This window comes from Marmota monax, unplaced genomic scaffold (assembly GCF_021218885.2).
Source record: "Marmota monax isolate L192 unplaced genomic scaffold, Marmota_monax_Labrador192_F-V1.1 WCK01_AAM20220418_F8-fsc00073, whole genome shotgun sequence".
NCBI lineage: Eukaryota > Metazoa > Chordata > Mammalia > Rodentia > Sciuridae > Marmota > Marmota monax.
In genome coordinates, this window is record NW_026692846.1 from 3,548,978 (window position 1) to 3,573,214 (window position 24,237).

Below are 24,237 nucleotides of genomic sequence, written 5' to 3' on the forward strand. Positions count from 1 at the left end.
TGCAGCTGAGTTCACATACACTTGCTTATCAAGCCCGGATGTGAAAGGAGGCCATGCTTGAAGGCAGAGAAGTCGGTTTTTCAGGTTGTTCAGAAATGAATCAAAGGGAGCTGAGGCAATGGAGAGTTGAGCTTCCATCTTGCCCTGGCTGCTGTTGGCTGGTGCACTTACCATGAGTACTGACTGGAATTCCATCCCTCTTCAACACTTGCTGAGGCATCGAGTATAGGTACCTGGTAGGTCCCTGCCCAAGAGCCTGGAGCATAGTGTCCCTGGCCATCTGTCTTGCCAGTGATCCCTTATGGGCTTGTCCATCTCCTCTACTGCCTCGGGACTGTCAAAGGACCAGCTCTGATGTAACTTTTTTCCCCTTCGTTCTTCCCTTTGAATGATTAAAACTGAAGTGGATCCCATTGCCTTAGGCAGATGCTTCTTAAAGATAGTTCCTTGGTACAGGCCTTGCTTCCCAGCTTGGGAGGCAGGAAGGGAAGTGCCATTCCTACCAACTGTTTTTCACAGCCAAATGGAAATTTTGTGTATACATTTCTCTCTGTACGATTCTGACTGGAAGTAATCATGGAGAGAAACAGAATGTGTTTTCCGTCCTGGGGAACACATGGCCTTCACTGTCATCCCTCATGCTTTTGTCCACAGTCAGCACTTGATGCTGTCCTCAGCCTGTCCCAGAGCCTCCACCACCTCCTTGCTCTTCAGATCTCTGCAATTCCTGTGCTTCTGAGGCTGCTAGGAATGAGGCATTTACTCGAGTGTTGCAGCTCCTGATTAATTTGGTCACAGCCTGGTTTAGCCAACAGTGATGTTTCCCATTTCCTGAACACCCGCTGAGGGTTTCAGGCCTTTCCTAAATGTGCACGTTATTTCATTTGGTCTTTTTAACAATCAAAATCACACTTGGTTCTTGATCACTCCATTTTGCCAGCACGCTGAGTGGCCGAGACGGGATGGGGCTCAGGGACTTCTGCATCCATCATGTCCTCTCTGTCACCCTGCCAGAGAACCAGTGTGCCGGTCCTGTGGCCTGAGTTCTCCCAGTGCCACCGCCTCCTTACTATTGGCATAGACTTTGCAGCTGGAGTGGAATGACGGATGAAGACGGGACTCCGGCAGCCCATCTTGTGGGGACAGGCCTCGAGCCCTTCTGTTGGAACTGCATCTCAACATCGGGACACTGAACTCAGGCGTTCTTCCTGCATGGCCATTGAAAAATTAGAACAAAGATGTGCTCACGAATGCTCCCTAGGAGAGCAACAGGTTGGAAATGAATTTGTGGGTTTGATTGCATTTAAAAATTTCCTGAGAAAGCAGCATGGAGATTCCTTAGAAAGCTTGGAGTAGAACCACAATTTGACCCATTTATCCTACTCCTGGGCATATACCCAAAGGACTTAAAATCAATATATATACTACAGGGATGTAGCCATATCACGGTTTATAGCAACTCAATTCATGATAGCCAATGTATGGAACCAACCTAGGTATCCTTCAATGGATGGATACATAAAGAAAATGTAATATATAGACACAATGGAATATTACTCAGCTATAAAGAAGAATGAAATTATGGTATATGCCAGTAAATGGATGGAACTGGAGACTACCATGCTAAGTGAAATAAGCCAATCCCGAGAAACCAAAGGTTGAATGTTCTCTCTGATATCTGGAGGCTAACCCATAACAAGGGAGGATAGGGAAGGGAAGTGTTGAAGTTCATTGGATTAAAGAGGAAGGAAGGGAAGATGGGAATAGGAAAGACAGTGGAATGAATCGGACATAACTTTCCTATGCTCAGTATGAACACACAACCGGTGCAACTCCAGATTATGTTCAACAACAAGAATGGGACCAAAATTGTAATGTGTGTATAATATGTCAAAATGCACCTTCCTGTCATGTATATGTAAAATCAACAAATAAAAAAAAATTTCCTGAGGCTCTTGGTCTGGTGTTTTCCTTGGGCCATTTCAGGTTCCCCCGGAGCTGTGTGCTGATTCTTGCGTGTCCACCGTGCAGAGCCTTGTCCCGAGGCTCCCAGGGCTCTACTAGGAGAAGCTTTATGTTTGAATTGCTCCTGGTGCTAGAAAACCATCATGCCCGAGATTTCCCACTAAGGATCTCTTCAAGGGCTTGACGTGATTTCAGTTCCATTTGTGATATGGTGTTCTTTCATCATTGGCTGCCTTATCGCATTCCGATGGAGAGGAGAAGAACAGAAGTGTGCATTACCAGTCAGAGTTCAAGTGAGTGGCTTCTGTGGATGGACCCGTGCGGCTCCGGTGGGTGGGGGCCAGGGCTCAGACCCTGTCTGAGCTGCCACCTTGTGTTCATGGGTCTCCGTGAGGCCACAGCTGAGATCGCCCCTACCATCCTTGGCCTAGTGGGCATGCTCTGGTGCAGATAAAGCTCTAGGAGCGAACAGGATTGTGCTGGAGCGTTTAGTGCTCATCTCTCCTCAGGGACCTCCTTGATCCTCTGTCATGGCTCCGTCACAGGCTCCTTCCACAGCTGTGCTCCACATTCACAGGAAGCAGAATTGCAGGCCTGAGCATCAAGCTCCTAGAAGGAAACAGTATCTTTGTGACCTTGGGCAAAGGTTTCTTAGACAAGGACACAGGAAGCAATAACCATCCGAGAAACAACTGATAACTGGAGCTACATCGTAGTGAATGTCTGCTTATCAAGAGAGTCCCTGAAGTCAATAAATTGGCAATAAATATTTGCGAAACACGTATGACTGAGGACCTACATTCAGAGCATATAGAGAACCGCTCCAGCTCAGGAACAAGACAAATGATCTAATTTTTAAGAGCTGTCAGGAAATTTGAAGAAGCACTTCACAAGGGAAGACATACAAGTGGCCAGTAATCATATGGAAAGATGTTCAGCATTGTAGTTATCAGGGAAATGCAAATTAAAGCCAGTGGAATGGCTAAAATTAAAAAGACTGATAACGTCAACTGTTGGTGAGCACATGCAGCACCTGTGGCACGTGGGTGGGCACCACAGCGTGAGCATGAAGTGGTGCCGGGGTCTTCTGGTGCTGGGGGTCGGGGACTCAACCTGCACGTGGATGGTGTGGGGGAGAGCAGTGACGTCATGCAGTGTGCATGGTTGTGAGAATTTATGGAAAGCAGCAGCGAGCGGCTTGCAGGGTGGGGGCTTGAGGATGGGTTCCTGGAAGAGGGTGACGTGGGGTGAGAGTCTTTGAAGGAGAGCTGGGTATGGACGATGGTGGGGTGGGCGGAGGGAGCCTGAGGCTGTGCGCCAGAGCCTCTCTGCCTGGTGAAGTCCTATGGACCCCTGGCTGGAGTGGTGCCTGACCTTCCCACCATCCTTCTGACAGTCTGCTTCATCACAGGTGCAGTGGTGTTTCTGTTCCTTCACTTGCTGGTCTGTGGTCTTCTTCCCCACCGACCCTCAGTGGGTCCAGCCTGTCACTCCCTGGAGGCCCCAGAGGAGGGGTCTTTGCTCTGCTCACTCTGTCCCTATCCATCCTCATGTCTGGCACAGAGCGGGCATTCACTAAGGACATGCTGCCTGAGGATCAAAACACGAGTAGAAGTGGTTCCGATTGGCTGTGGGTAGGCAGGAGCTGGAGCTGCAGGGCAGGTTGGGTCTGCCTGGGAGTCAGTGTGCACATGGGGCCTCCAGGCTGCACTTTGTGGTTCTGAAGGTTCCTTTTGAAATGGGAGTTGTCTTGGTCCTTTCAGGCTGCTACAGCAGAATACCAGAGACTGAGCAGCTTATAAACAACAAGTTTATTTCTCCCAGTTCTGCAGACTGGAGGTCCAAGACCCAGTCCGTTGAGGCCCCTGCTTGACCTGTAGGTGCTGTGTCCTGGTGTGGTAGGCATGGGGAAGGGTCTCAGGAATCTCTTTCACAAGTGCACTTGTCCTGTTTGTGAGGCCTTGGCTCTCTCCTCTTGTGACCTAGTCACCCCCCCAAAGGCCTCCCATCCCAATCACGGCGTCTAGGTTTCAGCACAGTCAGTCTTGAGCAGGGTGTTGTCTCTGAGCCGGGGTTAGATATACTAGTCTGGCAGGTGTGTGTGGGTGGATTAAGGAAAGTGAGGAGGTGGGAGGCAGGCCCTGGAGGAGAGGTAAGAGCACTCAGGCTCAGGGAAGAGTGGACAGGAGGATTAAGGGTGTAAGTTGACTGGGTGTTCAGATGTGGCTGTGTCCTAACAGAAATATCTAGAAGCAGATTTATTGTCAAGGCTGGGGCCAGAGAGAGCCAGCTCCTCAGGTGAGCCTCCACCTGCCTTCTTGTCCCAGGGCAGCTGTGTTGCAGCCAAGTGAAGGCCTGCAGTGAGCAGGACCTGACCACTGGGAGGTCTTGTCTCTGGTCCTCCTTGGCTGTGTGACTTTGCACAGGTCATTGATGCTTCCTTGAACTCCAGTGTCTTTGTCCACAGGCTGGAGTACTGCACTCATGGGTTGTTGTATTGATTAAAGGAGGTATGCTAAATATGCTGGTACACAGTAGGTGCTTAGCAGCAGAAGTCAATATTACTCCATGTCGGAGTTGTTGGGAGAATCCTCTTAACATTTCATGTGAAAGAAACTTGGTGTACGCTATGGAGTTTTAAGTCTAAATAACAATTCATTTTCTAGTAAATGGCTCTATATATTCTTCTTAAAAATACCATGCCATTTTCTTGTCTTTATTTATCTATTTGTTTTGTGGTATGGAGAGGGCACCTGGGACCTTTCGCATGCTTGATGAGCACCCCACCACTGAGCCACTCCCTACCTCTGGCGTTCCAACAAGCACGCGTCTGATGACAGGCCTTGCCCAGTCCTACAGGTTGCTGCTCCTCTTCTTTATCGTCGTCGTCGTCTTCTCTTAATGAAGGATGTTTTATGTCATGTTGGCAAACACCTCTGTGCCAGAGTCTGGGTCTCCTCAGTAGAAGGTGAGGAGGCAGTTGGAGCCATGGTCTGGCGGAGGGCTCTGCAGTGTCCACTGTGGTCCTCAGAGCTTCTCCCAGTGCTGCTGTGTCCCACTGCCGTGGCCCAGCCCTCCCTCTCCTTGATGACTCTCCAGGTCCTTGTTTTGTACAAGTCTTTTCATGTGCATTTCCTTCTTCATTTACAAGTATATTTGAAAAGCTTTTTGTGTTCTTCTTTGCTTCAGCTTTCTGAAGAAGAGAAAATCCAGCGCTACAGCATCCTCTCCGAGCTCTACGAGCTGATCGGCTTCCACCGCAAGTCCGCCTTCTTCAAGCGTGTGGCGGCCATGCAGTGCGTGGCCCCGAGCATTGCGGAGCCTGGCTGGAGGGCCTGCTACAAGCTCCTCCTGGAGACGCTGCCTGGCTACAGTCTGTCACTGGACCCAAAGGACTTTAGCAAAGGTACCAACATCCCGGGGCTGGAATGGCAACATTGCTTTATTTCTGTTAACCCTTGCTCTGCAGGGCCTCTGGGTGGCCTGCCAGTGGCTCCTCAGGGCTGCTTCCACTGTCAGAACAGCTTAACCCCATCTGTGGCCACAGGACTATCCTTTGCTCCCTAGAGCACCACTGAGACACCTGGTTCCATGCAGAGCAGGGTCTGGAACCTGGCCTAGCAGGTAGGTGCTCACAGTGCAGAAACACGCCTCCAGATGGGGCTCTCACTGCAGGGCAGGTCTCTCCCTGGGCCCCACTCGGTGCCTCCCCTAGCAAGCCCAGCTCCTCCCACACTTGAAGGGGAGTGCTTGTCTTTCCCTGCGGCTCTCTTCCTTTGCTTCAGTGGCAGGCTGGGGACATGTGGACAGGCGCCTGGCCTGTGGTTTTGGGAGTTCTACCTGACTCTTGAGAAGACCCGACTCATCTTGCCCTCTTGGCAGGCCGGGTGGGCTCTTGCTTAGTATTGTTTCTGCTTGACCCCATTGGTAAAGGAGAGAGGAAGGAGTCCGGGAGTGAGGCCCTGGGTCTGGCTGCCCACAGGGGTTGGGGACAGAGACCAGTTAGGAAAGAGGGAGTGTGTGATGAAGGTTGGGAGCCAAGTTTAGACTGAGCAGGGTGAGGAATTTGAGATTGAAATAAAGTCTCCCCTTGTCCTTGTGGCCAGTGTACTTCACAGGAAGCAGAGCTGGGACCAGACCTGTAGGCAGCGTGAACTGAAGCAATGACATGGCCCTCAGGGGAGCATGTCACTTGTGTTCTCATTGGTCAGGTTTGTGCTGTTGGCACCAACCCAATTCCTAGCATTCTGGGGACTGAGGGCTAGGGCACCCCATTCCTGAGTTCCTGCCTCTTTATAGCCACTCTGGCAGCCTTGTTGTAAGACCTTTCTACTTTCCAGAGGGAGAAATAAATGGATGATAATTCAGTGAACAGACTTGCCTCTGGTGGGCCTGTCGGGCCGGAAACTTGGAGTGTTTGTAGGCCTGCCTTCCATGCGGTTCTGTGTCCAGTCAGCACATTCATTGGCCCGAGAGGGCCCCCAGCAGGAGAGGTGCACTGCCAACAATAGTGTGTGGCCCTGGAGTGTGACCTAATGTCTCAGAGTGCTCGATTCTATACGAACAAAGTAGTACTGCTCATGTGTCCACATAAGCAGCACCTACCATTCTTTCTTTTTTTTTTTGCAAATATTTTTTTTAAACATTTTTTTTTAGTTGTAGATGGATACAATATCTTTATTTATTTTTATGTGGTGCTGAGGATCCAGGGCCTCACACGTGCATGGCGGGTGCCCTACCGCTGAGCCCCAGCCCCAGCCTCCATTCTTTCTTTTTAAAAAATAGATCACTTAAGAATTCATTTTTTTTTCATATTCTTCCCATCATTACACTTTCCTCCCTATGGTTTTATGTTATTTAAAAAAATCTTTTAGGCGCTGGGGATATAGCTCAGTTGGTAGAGTGCTTACCTCGCACGCACAATGCCCTGAGTTCAATCCCCAGCACCACAAAAAAAGAAAAAAATTTAGAATAGTTTTAGGTTCATAGCAAAATTGAGCATACAGTATAGAGTCCCCAGTCCCTGCCGCACAGAGGCCCAGCCTCCCCACTGCCAACGTCACCCACCAGGTGGAGCATTTGCTACAGCCCACTGTCCCTAGTCTACTTCAGGACTCACTCTCGGTGCCGTGTGTTCTGTGGGCTTGGACAAATGTGCAGTGACCCATGTCCACCATCACAGAATCCCAGAGAGCCTCCCTGCCCTGAAGGCCTTGCTGTGCTTTGTCTCCTTGTCCCTTCTTCCTCAGGCCACTGGACACCGTACCCTTTTACTCCAGCCTCCTTAGTTGCGCCTTTCCCAGAAGGTCACACAGTTGCACTTGAAAGTGCGAGGGCTTCTCGGATTATCTCTCTTCACTTGGTAATATGCATTTAAGTGTCTTTCATGTCTTTTTCATGGATTGTTACCTCGTTTCTTTGTAGCCTTGGAGATACCACAGTTATTTATATAGTAGCCTAAAGAATCTTGGTTCAAGTCTTGATTTCTTTCAAGCCTTGGGAATTCCGAATAAAGCATCCATAGTATTCACGTGTAAGTTTCGTGTGGACGAAAGTTCTCAGTTCCTTTGGGTAGATGTCGGGGAGCACTGTTGCTACTTCATGTGGGGAATGTATGTTTAGTTTGGCAGGAAACCACCACACTCTCTTCCTCGGTGGCTGTGCCATTCTGCTTTCCTGCCATGCCATGGAGGAACATTCCTGTTGCTCCACATCCTGTCCAGCGTCCAGTGATGTCAGTTCTTGGGAGTTTGGCCATTCTAACAAGTGCTGAGTGGTACCTTGTTGCTGTTTTAATTTATAGTTCTTTAAGGACATATGATTATTTGCCACCTGAGTATCTTCCTTGGTGAAGTGTCAGTTCAGATCATTTACCCATTTTAAAATCAGGCTGTTCTGTTGAGTTTTAGGAGTGTGCTGTATGATTTGAACAACACTTCTTTATCGGACGTCTTTTGCAAATATTTTCTGTCAATCTGTATCTTGTCCTCTCATTCTCTTGGTAGTGTCATTCATGGAGCAGACAGAGTCTTCAGTTTTAATGACATCTAGTGTATTGATTCTTTCCTGGATGGTGCCTTTGGTGAGTGTGTGAAGTCATTGCTATACTAAGGGTCACCTCCACTTCTGTGTTAACGTCAGGGGTTTGCAGTTGAACCTTACATGTTCCCGAGTACTTGTGTAGAGTCCAAGGTCTGTGTCCAGACTTGTGGCCAAGTTTCTGGATGTCCCGTTGTGGCATCCCATCTGTCAGGAGGGACTGTCTCAGCTGTGTGTTGCCTTTAGCCTTTGTCAGAGACCAGCCTATTGTACTCTGTGACTCTAGTTCCAGGTTCTCTATTTCGTTATGTGGATCTTTTTGTCTGTTCTCACTCCAAAACTACATGGCCTTGATTGCTGTAGCTTTGTACTCAGTCTTGAAGTCAGGGATATTTTTATTTATTAAAAAAACTGCCCTTATTGGACATTACAGAAATGATCGTTCACAAAAGGTGATTATATTTTTATGGCACTTTCCTGGTATTTTCAGTGAGGCCCCAGGGCAGCTGCCATGCTGGGCAGAGTTGTTGCCAGTGGTCATGACCCCAGCAGAGCACTGGGCTGCAGTGCTGGGACCTGGCTGGCTCAGGGCCAGGTGAGTCTGTTGCCCCATGAACCTAGCTGGGCCTCTGGGTCCCTGGCCACTTCGACAGCTGTGGTCTCTCAGTGGGCAGTTTTAGCTGCTCAGGGAGTGGAACCTGTGAGTCCATGTGATGTAAGAGGGGATGATGACTTGCAAGGGGGAAGTGCTGTCCCTAAGGCTGGGACACTGGCACCTGCTGTGCGACTGTGGCCAAGTCACCAGATGTCCTGAGTGTTTGAAATGGGGATGCTGATTGAGTTGCAGGGGATACGGGATTGGGTCATCAGAGCCTACAGGGAGCAGGTCAGGACCAGCCAAGTGCTCTTTCCAGAGCTAGCAAGTCCAGTGTGAGGGGGCAAAGGAAAAAGCAGCAAGTCGGGGCCTTCTTGCTGGTGTCCACACAACAGAAGTAGGTTTCGCAGGCGGGGCCCCTCCCTGGTTTTTTGTGGTATTGATTAGATTTAAGGGCAGAAATCACTGGACAAGCCCTGGAAACTTGTAGGATTTGCGTTCAAAAGAGTTTCAGGTGAAAGAGAAGATTGGATTCTGCCAGGCTTTTTTTTTTTTCAACTCTCCTTAGAGTCGAAACTCGTTTTTGCTGTATTCCTAAGAAATTTGATGGGACTGGGGCAGTGTTTGGGAAGAGGGAAGAGAAGACTTTAGGGCAGTCACACTATCACTTTAGAGGGAAACAGGGAAGTATATTTTGTTTATTTTCTTGATACCAGGGATTGAACCCAGGGATGCTTAATCATTGAGCCACATCCCCTGCTGTTGCTAGGGCCTTGCTGAGTTGCTTTGGGCCTTACTGAGTTGCTGAGGCTGTCCTCAACTTGTGATCCTCCTGCCTCAGCCTCCCGTGCTCCTGGGATTATGGGTGTGTACCACTGTGCCTGGCAGGGAAGTGTATTTTAAGAGGTTTCTATGTGTGCTGTGAATGGAATCCCTGTTTGGCATGCTTCTGGGACACTTTAGGAAAGACTGAAGTTGCTCTCTGTTACTTTTTTTTTTTTTTTTGGTATTCTTTGACTGTAACCCCAGGCTAGCTTCAGGGGGAAGCTAGCCACCTGGGCTTTATGAAAGTTGCTCAGAAGTTGTCTTAATTTTTTTCTTTCTCTGTTGAGACCTGTGTCTATCATGTCTAAAGATGTATTAGTCTTCAGTCTTCTAGTGGCTCTTCTTTCTTTCAGGGGTCTCCTCCCTGCACTGCTGTCTGACTCTGTCACCCTTCGGGTCAGCTGAGTGTCGTTTCTTGAGAGAGGTCCCGTGTGGCCCTTTCTGCCTCAGGGACTCCTTTCATTTCTCTCACTGAACGCTGTTGGGCTTCTTCAGAGCACTCTCGTGGTTTTACATGTATGAAGACACATTTGGGGTGGTTGCTCCACACCCCTACACTCGGCCCTGGCTGTGCGGGCGATGCTTCCTCTCGTGGAGCTCCGCCCCGGAGCAGCCCCCAGCGTCTGTGGCTCTCACCGAGGGCAGTGTTTCTTGCTCTTCATTGGGAGGTCTTTTTAAAAAATAAGACAAACAAGCCTGCTTCCAGGTGACTCAGAACATTTTTCTTGGACTTGTTTCAGGAGGGGGACATTTGCCATCATCACTGAAAAGACGATGGAAGAGATCAGGGAGGAGGGAGAGGGAATGAGATCAAATAAAGCAAAATGGTAAATGTCAGCTGGCTGTACTTTTAATTAAAAATAAAACCACCTTAAACTCCATCTCCAGGAGTGCCCTGGAGATCCACCAGCGCCTGCGCCTGTGAGCACAGGCGGCCTGCTGGCATTCCCAAGTCCCATAGCATTGCCTGCCTCTCTAGATGAGCGCCCCCAGGGCTGCGGCATGGGTGCCAGCCCTGCATCCTGTCTCCAGCGTCCCCGTCCTGAAGGTTGGGGTAGTGCCCCTTGCTCAGCCTGTTCCTGGGGGTGAGATTGGACTGGGCCAGGCATTTTTCCAAAAGAGGCTGCTACAGCAAGTGGATTTGCTAAGTGGCAGTCATTGACGTGTCTAATAAGCCCCCAAATTGGTGAACTTTTTTATCACTGAGTCATATGCTTCAAATCTGTCTCAAGAAAAAAAAGTTCTGTGTTTTGTCAGAGGAGCACTTCAAGTCACAGAGAAATCATAGCCTGTACTGTCTGCCGCTGAGAAAGTTCACACTCCGGCTTACTTATAATCACCTGTGGGAGAACTGCATTATTATCTGTTTTTAAAAAGATCAGCAAAGTGATATTTGCCCAGTTTCTTTGTGAGAAAATCTTCTTAGTGTTGAAATTGGGTGGAATTGGGTCTTTTTCAGGCATGGCTAGGTGAGTCACGACATTGATTGCCTAATTCTTTTTAAAATTTTAACTTTCGGTGTGAGATGGCCCCAGCTTTGACAGAGGGGGCACTATAGGACGTGCCTACTCCCTTCCTTCTGCTCTCTGTGCCACCGTCTTACTGAAGAGGCTTCTGAAGACATCTGTGCACTGGTTGTGCTCTAGGCAAGTGTTCAGTCAGGTCCTTGGAGTTCAGTGTGGGCCCGTCATGGGACCCTGCAAACATCCCCAGCTCAGACAGCAGCGCCGTGGCCACCACCAGCTTCATGTTGTTATCAGGATTTTAGCATTTGGGCTGTGTGTGTCCTAACTTCTCCTTTATTCACTTTCTTTTGGAGTATTTCTAGCAAATCCCAGAAACCATCCCGTTCCACCTCAGATCCTTGAGTGTTCAGGCCTTCTTGCCTCAGGTTTCCATCTTGACCCCATGCTTGCTGAGTGCCATCTGTGCCTGGGCCTCCTGTGGGCCTCCAGGATCTGTGCCTGGGTGAGACTCGTCCCTGGCTCCCAAGGTGAGGAAGGCCCTCAGGGGAGACAAACACGTGGCCCGCAGCTCATCTGCGTTGGGCTGAACTTGTGCTCTGTACGGTTAGGTGGTCAGCCGTGTGGGGCAGGATGTAGGAGACAGGCCAGGAGGTGCCGTGGGCAGAGGAACCCTTTGGGAGGAGTCTAAAACACTGCAGGTGAACCACTGGAGGTCAGGGAATGAGAAGGAGCCTCCTCCCATGGTGGCGTTGGCCCGTAGGTAGCACCAAAGGAGCGCCTGATCTGTGGAAGCTCTGCTCTGGGATAGTGTGGTGACAAACTGTCTCCAAACGCAGGAACTCGTGACCCAGGCAGGTCTTACCCAGTGAGCACCTTGAGGGAGACATAGTGGTGCAGGGTTCGGTCTTGGCACAGTGTGGCCATGTTGGTGTCCATCCTGGCACAGCTGAGTCAGGTTGCCGTGTGTGCGGTCACACTGTGTTCCTGGCATCATGGCGTCACTAGCATTTGTCAGCAAGTGTTTATTAGGGACTCACGAGGAGCTGCTGGGGCTCTTGAGGTGACTCACTGCCTTTGTGGACGACTGTGCGGTGCCCGCTGTGCGGCTTCCTGTTGCCACCTTCTATGGAAGCCTCATCTCAGATGTCCCTTCCTTGCCACCCGCCCCAGCTAAGGTCACCCACTTACCTGCTGCCGTCCTTCCTTGTGGCCACATGGCATCCCCCAGCGTGCTCCCTTCCGGGTCCTGCGTCCCCTCCCATCATCTTCCCAGGCCTGCGTTGTCTTAGGCTTTTGGTGAGCACCTGTTAACTGACCTGCTGTCACGGGCTGCTGCAGGCTTTCAGGGGATGTCCTTGGCTTGTCTGAGCCTGAATGCCCTGAGTTTAGGTCAGTGGGAGCAGTGAATTGCCACCCGTCTGGCTGATTGTCAGAGTTAGAGAGGTAAGAACACAGACTTCCTGGTCCCTCTCCAGATGTGTCGAGATCAGCATCTTCTCGTGTACAGGGTGTGCTGCAGTCTGTATTTCAGTCCCTATAAGTGGCTCTGCCCACCTGCTGCAAGGGGACCGCTGCAGTGGAGGCCACGGAGGCTACCATCGAGCATCTAGTGGGGAACGGGAGCCTTGAGGTAGGGATGCCTTTGAATCAGACCTTGCTGTGACTGAAATTATTTTCCAATCCCTGAGCCCTGGACGCAGTGCAGACTCTTGTCACCTTATCTTCTCCATGTAGTGTTTTTAGATCCATTCATTCTTTTTTTTTTTTGCGGGGGAGGGTACCAAGGATTGAACTCAGGGGGACTTGACCACCGAGCCACATCCCCAATCCTATTTTGTATTTTATTTAGACATAGGGTCTCACTGACTTGTTAAGCACCTCGCCATTGCTGAGGCTGGCTTTGAACTCGCAATCCTCCTGCCTCAGCCTCCCTGCCTCAGCCGCTGGGATTACAGGTGTGTACCACTGCGCCTGGCCACACGGTGTTTTTAGGTGGAGAATAGTTAGGTTAGCAAAGGGAAGTGGAGTAAATGACTCTCAGATTCTGGGCTTGAGGCGATGCTCCACAGGCCCTGCACCCAAATCTCCAGCCTGGCATTGAAGCATGCTGAGCCAAGTTGGACAGGAGCAGCCATAAAAGCCCCTTGATATGGCCTCTTTGTCCAGTCTCTCCACTTTCCTGTATTTTTCTTATGCTTCAGAAAAATACTGTTTTTAATTTAATATTCTTGATTGGTAAGGAAGGCCCATCAAAATATCAGTTTTTTTTTTTTTTGGAGAAAATATATGTCTGTAACTCAATGGCATTGAAAAGTCTTTTCTTCTAAGTTTATCAAAATCATCTCAGATAGTTTTGAAATCGCGTCTTTGCGTGAAGAGAAAGGAAGACGTTCTCATGTATGGAAAGTGGGTCACTTTAGAGTCTGTCTCCAGGATCAGTGGCCATGGGGGAGTATGTTCTGTGGCCCTTTGACTTTGAAAGCTGAGGCTTTGCCATAGACTGCCAGGTGTCATGGGACATTGCACGTTTCCTTGATGACGCTTGTGTCCTTGCTGCAGGTACACACAGAGGCTGGGCTGCTGTCCAGATGCGTCTGCTTCACGAGCTGGTCTATGCCTCCCGGAGAATGGGGAACCCTGCGCTGTCCGTGAGACACCTGTGCTTCCTCCTGCAGACCATGCTGGACTTCCTGTCGGACCAGGGTGAGCCGGTGGACTTTGGTTCTTTCCCAGGCAGCAGGAGGAGTCTGGGTTGGGGTGTGGTGCTGGTGGGCGGGTCGTCCCCCTCCCGCCCAGGCCCCCAGGCCCCAGGCCCTGTGCCTGGCTCTCGCCCCCTCCCACTCTGCACTCTGTCTTGTGTCAGGCACGGTGCTGAGGTGTGGTGCTGTGGAGGGAAGGGCTCAGCTCCCGAGGACACTGGGGAGTTTCACCGTGTGGCCCCCATGGCCTCACTGAAGGAAGGTGGGACAGCCAGAGGCCCAGCCCTTTGTCCTCTGGCACTGCTTCTTCCAGGGCACCTGGCCGAGGTCGCCTGTGCTGCTGTAATGGGCCCAGTGACATCTCTGCCCGCACTCCACAGTGGGCCTCCTCTGCTCCCTCTGCCCACACTGTTCCTGGGGTCACCTGGGCTTTGGGTTTCGGTGGTGATCTGTTTATTCCGCAGCGTGGGGCATATCTCCCTGGTGTCTGTAGGTGCTTGAAAGTCAGCGTCAGAAGGGGACCCAGTGGCTCCCCTGTCAGGCTGCCTTTGCCACTCTGGCTGTGTCAGTGTAGGGTGCTGGCTGGGTGCTCAGGGACGTGTCTTCTGCGGTGAAGCCATGTGTGGGGAGCTTATTAGGAAGGACTCCTGGGATCAACACCCTCTGAAGTGGAGACGAAGGGAGACTGGTCTTGCTGGGGTGGCCTGCACTGCTGACCCAGGCCTCTTGCTCCCTTGCTGGCCAGCTGTTGGTTGCAGGTAGGTGTCATCCTCTTCAGCAGCCAGGGGGCGGCCCCACCTGACCCCTGGACCTCTGCTGTGAGATCTGAGAGGATCTGGGTCTTCGTGTTCTTCCCAGGCACTGGTACATGTGGCTCCCGGGGGGGCTGTGATCCCGGGAGGCCGGCTTCTGGAGGGGCAGTGCTCTTCCTCTGGGGCACCTCCTCTCTCGCCCTGAGTGATGACTGAGTAGCACCGCTGTCTGCTGTAGTACCGTGTGGTCACTGCTGCTGTCGGGAGCCTGAGAGGCCTGAATGCCTGCTTCTGCAACCCACATCCAGGGGTCTGCCAAGCTCTGTGCGCCTTTGTCTTCCCACTTTCCCGTAGCTTTCTCTTGAGTGTCCCTGTCCTGGAATCGAAGCAGCCCTCTCCAGCCCCAGGGTCCTCAGGGAGTGTGTCTCCCAGGGATGTTGTGAGGCCTGGATGTGCCCATGCCCGCAGAGCTCAGGAGCAGGGCCCACTCTGGGCACTGTATGGTGTTGCCCACAGAACGGGTGTGCAGAAGACCATGTGCGGGTGCCCCGCACAGAGGTAGAGGCTCTGGTCTCCGCAGCCTTGCCTTCTTGCAGTGGGAGGGGAGGGTTCGGTCGAGGCTCTGAACTCAGAAGAGGGTCGCGAGTCCTGCCTCCAGGCTGAAGTGGTCAGGCTCACCAGTCTGTGTCCCTGCAGGTCCTGAAACGCCATCTCTGGGCAGCACTGCGTCCTCCTCCTGCTGTCCCCCTCACTTGTGGAGCCCTTGTCCCCGTCGCTGCTGGAACTCGGGCCTCATTTTGAAGATGGCCATCTGTGTGCAGTGACTTCCGTGGCCATTTCTACCCAGAATGACTTCTTGTCCTCCAACCCCTGTCCCTGTCTGTCTTTAATGTTCTGTTCTTAGGGTGCACACCACTTGGCCACGTGCCTCCCTCGTGGTGTGAGCTACCTGTTGTTTTCTATTTAGGACTTCTGGTGACCTGGGGGAGTCACTGCTGGGACAGTGGTCTCCTGGACAACAGCTCAGCTTCTGTGCCTGGCCGGTTCCCGTTTCCCTTGGTGTTGCATTTGACATTTGAGTCACCACTTGGCCTCCCTACCTTGGTGTGTCTAGCCCCTGAGTAGCAAGGCCACCGTGGAAGCTGCCGACGGGAACACCTCGCTCTTGAGCCTTTGTGGCGTCCTCCCGTCTCCCCTGAGGCTGCAGCTGCTGGGGGGCAGGGGTGGCCCCTCCTTGCTTCGTTGCCTCTTTGCCCCCCCTGCTCCCCTGGTTTCATGACCCGACCTGAGATCTGCAACCCTGAGGAGGTAGCACAGCCTCTGTGCCCTCCCTGACCTGAGGCCCTGCCTCTCTTCCTTGGCCATGGCTCTGCTCTCCCTGGTCCTGTCCCCATGTCACATTTAGATGTGTGCAGTCTCACGTACCCCTCGTTCTTCCTGAGTGCTGACACCCCCTGCCTCCCCTGCCGCACCAGGGGCTTTTCTCCTCAGCAGCACGAACCTTCCTTCCTTGTGGGGGCCTTTATCTCTGGCTCCTTCACGCTGCACCCTGTCTGCAGGCGGAAGGACCTGTCCCTGTTCTCTCGCTTCACACGTGGCTCAGGCTGTACGTACTGCCTGGTGCCTGTGTCTGCTCCAGAAGCACCTGTTTCTGTGTATATTGCATTTCTTAAGGGTTGGGGTCTGCAGTCAGAGGACCTCAGTAGCATGTGGTGATTTTAAGTGGCTGAGTGTGGAGTGGGGTCCGACAGTGGAGTGAGGCGCTCCTCGTTGCTGCATCAGGTGTGACTTGACCTTCTCTACTCCAGACACAAGGCACTGTGTCCTGGCTTAGTCAGCAGCCCGCCTCCATGCCCATGGTTTACCTGAACATGGGAGGCCACAGGAAAGCAGAGGAAGCACGCACACTGGGTCACTCTCTGGCTTCCCTCCATCGAGGCAGCCACCACTGTCACCTGTGCCTGTGAGCAGAAGTGTGTGATTGCAGAGACTCAGAGAAAACCTCCACCCTGAATGAGGTGAGAATCCTGCTGGGCCTCAGAATTTGGTGACTTCCTCCTCCTTTTTTCTTATCCCGTTTACATTTTAAGATTTGTTTCCCTCTAAACCTATCCTGTGATCTTCCAAAAAGGGTGATGTGTGTGGGCAATGGGGCATCTTGTGGCAGGTCATGTTGAAGGCCTTTTGCTCTATACATATAAAATATTTAAACATAAAATACAGTTGAAATAGCATGTCTGTAGTGGCCTATGGTCTCAAGAAGGCCAGTTGAAATACAGGGAGACTCAAGGTCAGGACCTGGGCAGGCTGTGTCTCCCTCAGGTGGGCAGTGTTGCACTTGTGGCCAGAGTCCTGGGGTCTCCACATTGCATGCTGTGATCCCTTTTGGTTGTATCTCTCAGTGGAGTCCTGAAAATAGCCTTTTTTTCCCCTTTTTCTTCCTATCCCTCTCTTGCTTTGAGATCTACTAGAAGTGCTGGAGGATAAAATTAAATCCTGAGTTCAAATCATGTAGAGTTTTTCTTTTCGTTGTTTCCTAGAGTTAGTGTGGAGAGACTCTAAATCTGCATTTGGACCTGAATGGAGCCCCTGAGGGTCAGTTAGAGTCACATCAGGCAGCTCTGGGAAGGGGCAGTCGCCAGGCCACCAGTGTCCTTCTTTCTGGGGTTTGGTTTTGGTGGATGGCTGGCTCCCAGGGAGGATGTAGAGAATACAGTGGTGGCTGCGCTTGGCCTGTGCTCTTGCAGGCTGCTCTCCCTGGGTGTGGGAAGGTGATATGCCCTGTGATGGGTGGGGTCTTGGCTGTGCGTTTTTAGGTGACAAAAGGATCTATTTGCCCATATAATGCTGATAGCATTGCAGTGGTTGCCAGAGGTCTTACTAATTAGAGGTTTAAAGCTATGTTGTTTAGGAAGAGAAGAATCTAGGTATTTGATATTGTTTGACAAACTGCTGTTTGCTGAGAGGCTGAGAGTGATGTCATTGGTTAATTGGAGTTTTCTGAGGAAGGACGGGAGGAGGGCTGGTAGGGCCTCTCCACCTCTCACCTTTGATCAGTGGACACTCAGGTCAATAACTGCAGCCTTCCTGGATCTCCGTTTTCTCATTTGGACAAGCGGGATGTGGAGACTTCTGTGCAGTGCTGTTATTTTTAATGATGGGATTTTGATTTGTTTTAATGGCAGGTCTTTTGCCCTTTTCCCTGAAGAGCTCAGGCACCCCTGGCAGGCTGGGTAATTAACATTTCTCAACATGCCTGCATGGAGATGGAGCTGGAATGGAAGAGCAGCAGAAAGGAAAGACAAAGGTGTGCCCCCATTGGCTGCTGGCAGTGGGGCAGCCACTGGGGACTCCTTGCCTGTCCCTCCCTGTGTGTGCCTCTGAGGTGAGCAGAGAGTGGGCTTCCAGACTGGCAGGAGGCACCTCTTCACCCGACAAGGCTCTGGGCTCCCGGGACTTTGGTCTTTTTTGCAAGGTAGAAGTTTAGACTTGAGGACTTGTGGGGTTTTCCCTGGAAGCGCAGCTGTCTTAGATTTCACTGGTATGGGCCATTTTTGTGCAGCCCTCCTGCCACCTGTGCGGGTGCAGAGCTGCCACGGCATGTGGTAATGGATTTATGGCGCTGTCATCCCTTAGACATCGTGGGCTGTGCATGCAATCCTGGCATGCACGAGAGGCAGCAGGGGTCTCTTGAAAGGCTTCTCCCTTTGTGGAGGGTTGAGGGTGACTTAGAGCCACCCCCTCCAGCCTTGCCTGCGCCCCTTGCGCTTCTCCCTGCCTTGGCTGGGCCGAGTTCCCGACAGTGCTGCAGGCGCAGCAGCACCCTGGGCAGCCTGCTGGCACACTGCTCTCACTGCCCTCGCACTGTCCCAGGAGCGTGCCTTTATGGCAGCAGCACTCTCCTCTGGTGGCTGCCTGTCTGCTGCTGTCGGGGCCCCACCACATCTGTGGAAGGTTCAGATAATTCTCCGTTGGGATGGACTTCTCGTGCCTCCGTGGTGGGGAGCGCTGTGTTCCTGCTCTTTGGTGTGGTCGGAATTCCACGTGCCTGCTTGGGCTGCCCTTATGGGGACACGGAGGACGTCTGTTGGCTTGTTTTGTGGGGGACTCTGGGAAGTGAAACCCTCTCTCAGCCCCAGGTTTATGTCTGCCTGCAGCGTTATATGAAGGGTAGAGGTGACAACCTTTAGGTGCTTGCTGATGTCTTGAGACGATGGGGTTCTCCCTGGGACTTGGACGTGGCTCCTCAGTCACGTACGGTGGTTCTTTTGACTGAGGTACCACAAAAGGACACCAAGAGAAAGGGAACAGAGGGTGATCCCTGAGGGTGAGTAGATATACATACTGTTTGTCCAGCATGTGCTGACTTATGATTTGAATTGCTGGGCTGGCCTTAACGATGACATGATGAGTGGGAGGTGACAGAAAGGAGTGTCGAGGGAAGGACGGGGCAGTGCATGGGAAGTTGTCCCTAGACAGTGAGCAGTGGTCAGGCAGCTGCAGATTTGGCATGTGCCATTTCTGCTCCCCAGGTTTGCGGTGTGGGGACTGAGGCCTGCTGCCTTGCCACGGAACCCGCGGCTCAGACGCGGTGCTGGGTGTTGTTCAGCTGCGGGGGCTCAGAAGCCTGCTCTGGTCCTGTGCCACTCACTTGGTTTCCTTTGGGAACTCGAGGCCCGGGGAACATGGAGCTTTGCTGGTGGCTGATGGAGCCTCCACAGCCTCGGGAGCAATGTTGCAGCCCTGAGCCTGTGGAATGCCGAAGAGCTGACTCAAGTGGCTTTCTCAGAATAGTAAACACATTCACTGAGAAACAGTTCCCGAGCTAATGGGGAGCCCATCAACTTAGCATACACTGGGGACTCCTGGGTTTGTACCTCCACCTTCACCTCCACCTCCACAAGCCAAGTACTGATGCTTGCCGTGACACGGATGGTCCTTGAACACATCCTGCCGAGTGAAAGAAGCCAGGCACGCCACCTGCCATTGCCATGTGTGTGCCGGGTGGGGTGGCCCTTGGTCAGCAGCCAGCAGAGGCAGTGGCTCTCCCTGCAGGCCACTCTGCCTCTCATTTCTCATGCTCAAGGGCATGATCCACAAGTTGAGGAGGCCCCACCCAGCCCTGGCAATGAGTCTTCCCCATGCTGTCTCTCTGCACTTGGGATGTGTTACTGAGGCCTGGGCGCCTGCCTCCCGGAAGCCTTGTTCTGTGGCCATCATTTTGTTCTAGTGGGGGCGCCCTTTCTCCAGCAGGGGCTGCTTCTCCATCAGCCCCAGAGTTTCCTTTACATTGGGAGATTGTATCCCGCCCTTGTGTAGGACCCTCCCTCATTTCCCCTGGCTCCTGTGATGAACTGAGGCTCCTTGCTGTGGCCTGCAGGCTGCTCCCACCGGCCTACCTCCTGTGCAGCCTGCTGTGTCTCACTAAGTTGCTGCTCCTGTTCCCTGGCTCCTCTGATGTTTGAGGCTGAATGACGTCCCTGGAGCCAGTGTGGCTGGCCCCTTGCAGGGAGCTTCCTTCCAGTGCCTGACTCTGGCCTGCCCTTTCCCCTGCTGCTCCCTGCCTGGCTCCTCCTGAGGGTGCGAGCAGTCTCCCCTGCCATGTTGGCTTTCCCTGGGCAGCCTGCCTGGGGCTTGCCCAGCGCAGGGTGGCAGGGAACAGGGACCTACCCTTGGATGTTGACCCTAGCACTCCGTGACTGTGACGGCTGCCTGGTGATGAACATTTAGGAGGTTAAATGTCAGCCCTCACGTGGGCTGGTGGCGCTGGTCTCAGCCACAGACGCGCAGACGTGTGTGCCCAGAGTGCAGAAGCAGAGCCCTCCGCAGCCCTTTGCAAAGCAGGCAGTTTGCTGCTTCAGAAAAAATCATTTTCTGAGCCAAATTCAGTGGCTCTGTTTCCACTCTTGGTGGCATGTGCTACCCAGGGCTCAGTAGCTGCCACCTGTCCCGCCAAGGCTGCTACTTCAGGGTATACCCACGTGTGGTGACCGTGCCGCCATCTTGAGGGGGGAGTTCTGCGAAGGATCACTGGTCAGACTGAGCTTCTCAGGTGGAGCTCACTTTCTCTCATCAGGTTTCAGTGACCTGTCTCCATTGCAGTAACCGAGCAGGAGTGTGGCTTTGTCACTGCAGGTGGCTTTGGTTGTCTGTGCCCCCTGCAGGTCCTGGACAGCTATTCCCTGGGAGTGGATGCAGCTGGTCACCCTCTTCATGCTTTCTTTACCTCCTTGCGTCACCCCCTGAATGTTCTATACAGGCCTGTACCTTAAGGGACACTGCTGGAATGGAAGTTTAGGACTCAAATGGCCGGTCAGCGCATGGCCTGGAGGGTGGCAGCCAAGCAGGAAGCAGGCTGGGCACAGCACTCTCCTGCTCTCCCCTTCTCCCCAGCTGCACTGGGCCATTCCCAAACCACCAGGGTGCTCTGGATGGTCCTAGCAGGGGGTGGGGAGTCCTGACCCCATCAAGAGTGTTGAATTTGGTCTTCGTCTGTGCAACAGGCTCCATCGCAGGGCCCTTGTCCCCTGGAGCTGACCCTCTCCTAGGAGAAGGGTCTGTACAGGCCTGTACTGCCTCATGCCACACTGGACCCAAAGCCTCCCCTGAAGTACACCTCTGCAGAGCACCCCGGTGTCCTCACCTTTTAAATCCACTGGTTGGCAGAGCCATGTCTGATGTCCTTCTGTCCCAGGCCCCTCTCAGGCTCCCCTGGCTTCCTCTACTCTCCATATGTCGTGGTCACCACTTTCCAGAGCAGGGGTCACTTCCTGTCCTCCCGCTCTTCTCCCTTCCCAGCGCAGCCTCCCTCCTTTCCTTCTTCCTGGCCGCCTGCTGAGTCCTCTTCCACTGACTTCTGTGTGTGCGGCACTGGCCTTGGGGCTTGGTTCCTGGTCCTGTCACTTGCTCCCTTTTGGTCCCAGACCTTTAAATGCCATATTAAAGCATACACTTGGGGCTGGGGCTGTGGCTTGGCAGTAGAGCACTTGCCTAGCGAGGCCCTGGGTTTGATCCTCAGCACCACATAAAAATAAATAAATGAAATAAAGGTATTGTGTCCAACTGCAAACTAAAAAAGATAAGTATTAAAAACAAAAGCAAAAGTACGCTTGCCTCTGTGCACTTGCAGACCCATGTCCCTGTCCCTTCAGTGGTTTTAAACATCCACCAGTTCGTATTTGAAGAAAGAAACAATTTCTAATCAGTCTCTGATGCACAGGGACTCTGTTTTAGGGAAAAAGAGGCAGTACCAGCTTGACTATGGTGACCAGGCTGTATCAGGGTTCCAGAGACACACACCTGCCATTCAGGTGGAGGTGTATGACCCTTGCTCTGTGTAGGAAGGCGATGCTCCAGATGCAAGACAAATGAGGATTGGTAGCCGAAGGCAGAGTGAGGGGTCAGCAGATGAGGGAACTCTGGCTAAGCTGGCCTGGCGGGAATAGCAAGGCTGGGAGGTATGGCCAAGGTGAGCTCACAGCATTCTTTTTTTTTTTTTGGGGGGGGTACTGGGGATTGAACTCAGGGGCACTTGTTCACTGGGCCACATCCCCAGCCCTAGTTTGTGTTTTATTTAGAGACAGGGTCTCACTGAGTTGCTTAGTGCCTCACTTTTGCTGAGGCTGGCTTTGAACTTGGTATCCTCCTGCTCAGCCTCCAGAGCTGGGGTGACAGGTGCGCACCACTGCGCCCAGCGAGCTCACGGCATTCTTGCTGAAACTGGGTGAGGCACACTGAGGGGAGGGCCCAAGGATGAGGCCCACTGGAGCCTGTCCAGAGTTTGGTCGGGGAGTCTTCGTCCGCGCGTAGCAAGTACATCTGCACAAGTGCGTGCCACTGTGGGGCTGGCTGCGTGGCTCTTGGGAGTGCTTGTTGGGTGTCTGCTGCTGGGTCCGCAGGCTGAAGGTGGGCAGGAGGTTGGGCCCCAGGAGGCTGAGCAGGACCCTGCAGGGATGGCTGGAAGCCTGCCATGTTCCCAGTACCTCTGACCTCCCTGATGGTGGTCCTGGGGCGGGCTGGCCAGGAGTGGCACTGAAGCAGAAGAGCTGGAAGGCGCTGGAGGAGAGGGGCCGTGGGTGACGTGCTGGTGACCTCCACAGAGATGCCCAGCCCCCTCTGCCTCCAGAGCACAGGCTGACTGGCTCAGCTCCACAGGGAGGTCCCCAGCCACGTGCCCACAGTGCTGTCGGTTTTAATTTCTGGTGTGAATCTCAACCAGAGATTTTTTCAGGAGGTGGGAGGTAGATCACCATTGATAAAATGCATTTCTTTCTTTTTTTTTTTCCCCTTGTCTCTACCAACTTTGGTATTTTACTCGTTAGCATCCGTACGACTTTTTTGTTTTCTTGGCAAGTCCATACTAACAGCTTTGGAAGGGTTTGGCTGAAGTAGTAGGCAGATGATTTTCCCCACTTCCCCGGGTGGCGTCAGAGCATTGATCTGACATCACATGATGCTTCCTGAGTGACCATGAATTGTGCTGTGAAGAGAAGAAAACGTGAAGTCCACTGTTCCTTTTGAAACCTCCGTTTCTGTTTGAAGTAGCTAGTTGTGTAGTGTGTGAATTCTGGTAGACCCTCTGGACTTGGAAGGGCGTGTCTGGGTTCTGGGTGTGCGGGGTTCTGCGTGCCTTTCAGACGCAGGTGCACAGACAGGGGAAGCTCTCTTGCGTTCTTTCCATGTCTCCTAAGTCCAGTGTTGTGCTGCATCCCAGCAGGTCAGGAGGCGATCTTGGCCAGTCCTGACTGTGCCAACAGGCTGTGCGAGGGCACGGGTGCTGTAGGCCAGAGCCTGCGGGAGCAGGGGTGCAGCAGTGCCCGTGTCCTTGGTGCTCATGGGCCGAGTACACGGTCTGCAGAACACAGTGTGCTGATGCCGCATTGGACGTCTGTGCTGGGGAGGAGGGTCCAGGCAGGCAGTGCCAGAGCCTTGCTGGAGCTGAAGAGGGAGGCCTGGTCCCACAGGAGGGGCAGGGGCAGGGGCGAGGGAGGCTTGTGGCATGGAGGGTCCGACCACCTTCCTCTTCTCAGGAAGGGGAGGAGGAGCTCTGGACAGAGGATGAGAGGTCTAGGATGAGTGGAGAGCTGGCTTGGGTGGCTTTGGACTGGGGAACAGTTGTGCTGCCTCTGCCTCATCCCTGAATTGCCTGGCAAGGAACCGCGGGGGCGTAGGTGTGTTAGTGCCCTGGGAGGACACAGGAGGATGCCAGATGGACAGTTATTGCCATCCTGCCTTTTATCTGCAGTTAACAAAGTATCCCTCCCTCCCTTCCCTCCTTTCTCCCTTCTTTCCTCATTTCTTCCTCCCTTTCTCTCTTTCTTTTTTTTCCAGGGATTGAACTCCAGGGTGCTTAATCTCCAAGCCACATCCCCAGCCCTATTTTATTATTTATTTATTGGCACTTGATCATTGAGCCCCATCCCCAGCCCTATTTCATATTTTATTTAGAGACAGGTTCTCACTGAGTTGCTTAGTGCCTCGCTTTTGCTGAGGCTGGCTTTGAACTTGCGTTCTTTCTGCCTTAGCCTCCTGGGCTGCTGGAATTACAGGCATGCGCCACTGCACCTGGCTTTTTATTTTATTTTATTTTTGAGACAGGGTATCACTAAGGAATCTTTTAGAATTTAAGGAAATTGTAAAGTAATATTAGAAATTAGAATGCAAAATTTCTTTTCCTAGGTTTTGGTATTGGTTAGGGTAAAAAAATGCCATAATAACTGGAAGTTTTCTGTACTGTGGACTGTCAAATGAAAAATGTGGGGTGTGTTGAAGGCCCTCTGTGCTGCTCTTCATTCCCACCACGAGGCCAACACACACCTCATGTTTGGATATTGGCACACTTGGTTCTGAAGCACACAAAGCAGTACCAGGACTCCCGCCACAGATGAAGAGTGCAT

General features: G+C 52.4%; 1 protein-coding gene across 3 annotated transcripts in view; it reads left to right on the plus strand.

The window, feature by feature from the left end:
- Positions 1–24,237, plus strand: part of Trappc9 (trafficking protein particle complex subunit 9) — a 499,910-nt gene that overhangs the window by 49,094 nt on the left and 426,579 nt on the right. For all 3 annotated transcript variants that reach the window (XM_058580865.1, XM_058580867.1, XM_058580866.1), the window contains 2 exons: positions 5,155–5,371; positions 13,450–13,593. In XM_058580865.1, the coding sequence (XP_058436848.1) occupies positions 5,155–5,371; positions 13,450–13,593 (361 nt within the window). The remainder of the gene's footprint in view (positions 1–5,154; positions 5,372–13,449; positions 13,594–24,237) is intronic.